This window comes from Rhinopithecus bieti, unplaced genomic scaffold, assembly GCF_001698545.2.
Source record: "Rhinopithecus bieti isolate Rb0 unplaced genomic scaffold, ASM169854v2 scaffold_758, whole genome shotgun sequence".
Lineage (NCBI taxonomy): Eukaryota > Metazoa > Chordata > Mammalia > Primates > Cercopithecidae > Rhinopithecus > Rhinopithecus bieti.
Window position 1 is genome coordinate 52,178 of NW_016803215.1, and position 1,706 is coordinate 53,883.

The following is a 1,706-nucleotide window of genomic DNA, read 5'->3' on the forward strand; positions in this document are numbered from 1 at the left end:
GTTCAGCCCGGGTTGCTCCGGGGTCTCGCCGCCGCCCTCGCCCTCCATCTGCAGCCGCCGGCTCAGCTTGGTGGCCAGCTCGTCCGTGGCCATGGTGGCCCGCACGGCACTCGCCTTGACCGGGCCCCTGCTCTCAGCGCAGCGCCGCCGGCCGCGCTCTTCCTCTTCCTGACACTCCCCGGGCCAGGCACCGCCCCCGAAGGTGGGACTTGGGCCCTGGCGGGGACCGCGCGCCCCGCCCCGCCCCGCCCCAGGCCCGGACCCGCGCGGCGTGCGCGTGATCGCTCCCGGCAGCCGAGGGTCGAGTGTACTCTGCCCGCCCCGCCCGCTGTCGTCTGCCCCCCGCGAGGCTGGGGAGGGCGACGGAAAGCCATGGCCCTCTTGGTGCCCACTGTAGCAGCTGAGCGAGAGGGGTCCGGCTGGGGGCCGGGGCCGGGCGGGAAGGAAGAGGGCTCCTCCCCCGCGGCTTGGGTGAGGAGCGGGGCTTGCCGGGGGCCAGGGGGGCGAGGAGGGGTGCCGCCCCACCCCCTTCTCCGGAATCCCCACGCCGTGAAGTCATAATCCTGTATCTGTGACACCCTGTCGGTTGCTATGGAGACGACTCGCTGTTAAACACTGGCGTTCTCAATGAGGGTTGCAGGGGTTCCGAGGCGGACCTGAGGAGCACAAACCCCTGTTTAGGGTGAACCGTGGCGGGCGCCGCTGGCCTCTTGGAAGAGGACAGACTAGCAGCTGCGAGGGAGATGGGGCTGGGCTTCACCCCTAAAAGGGCCCCTGGAGACAGCGGGTGAGGGACAGGGGAAGGGGCTGGTGGTCCTCTCTCCCGAGGCCCCGCACCATCACACAGATGACTTGGCAGAATAGCTGCTGGGCCAGTGTTGTCGCCTGTGACTGTACTTTAGGGAAACTGACAGGGAGATCCTGATGTCGCCATTTTGATGGGGTCACCAGAGGAGAGATGTCCTCTCCAAAGGCTCCTGGACAGGGCTAGGGAAAAAGTTCAGATAATAAGTATCTCTGTGGTCTGGGCTGTCACCTCACAACTGCACAACTCTGGACCTTCAGCATCAGAACCACTGGGGCCTAGGTTAATAATACAGATTCCGGGGCTCCAATTTGGACAGACAAAACTGATCTCTGGGGTGGGATCCAGGAATCTACATGTAAACAAGCACCCAGTGGAGTTCTGCTCACTGAAATTTGAGAATCTCTGATTTAGAAGGACTATGCTCTGTGCATGTTCTCTGAAATGTTAGGTCAATCAGGACCCCTCTACTGAAACTGCTCCAACCAGCCAAGGTGCAGAGAAAAGATGCATGCAGGGCCCCCAAACCAGTGTGCTCTGGAGGCAGGGAGCCCTCGAGAATGTAAAGCCAGCAAGCTGTTACAGAGTGATTTGCACAGAACAGACACTCAGTTGATATTTGTCAATTTGCTCTGTTTAAGAACATTGCTGAATTAATTTAAAAGGTATTTTTAAAAGAATGAAATTTGGCCGGGCGCGGTGGCTCAAGCCTGTAATCCCAGCACTTTGGGAGGCCGAGACGGGCAGATCACGAGGTCAGGAGTTCGAGACCATCCTGGCTAACACGGTGAAACCCCGTCTCTACTAAAAAATACAAAAAGCTAGCCGGGCGAGGTGGCTGGCGCCTGTAGACCCAGCTACTCGGGAGGCTGAGGCAGGAGAATGGCGTGAACCCGGGAGG

General features: G+C 60.5%; 1 protein-coding gene and 1 long non-coding RNA gene across 2 annotated transcripts in view; one reads left to right on the forward strand and one right to left on the reverse strand.

Annotated features, from left to right (window-relative positions):
- The window catches only part of EFHD2 (EF-hand domain family member D2), a 20,654-nt gene extending 20,288 nt beyond the window's left edge, over window positions 1-366 (reverse strand). Inside the window, exon 1 of the mRNA XM_017869547.1 lies at window positions 1-366. Coding sequence (XP_017725036.1) covers window positions 1-93 — 93 coding nt within the window. The 5' untranslated portion in view covers window positions 94-366.
- Window positions 367-702: 336 nt separating this feature from the next.
- The window catches only part of LOC108527924 (uncharacterized), a 6,434-nt gene continuing 5,430 nt past the window's right edge, over window positions 703-1,706 (forward strand). The window contains exon 1 of the long non-coding RNA XR_001884979.1: window positions 703-787. This is a non-coding gene — a long non-coding RNA (uncharacterized LOC108527924). The remainder of the gene's footprint in view (window positions 788-1,706) is intronic.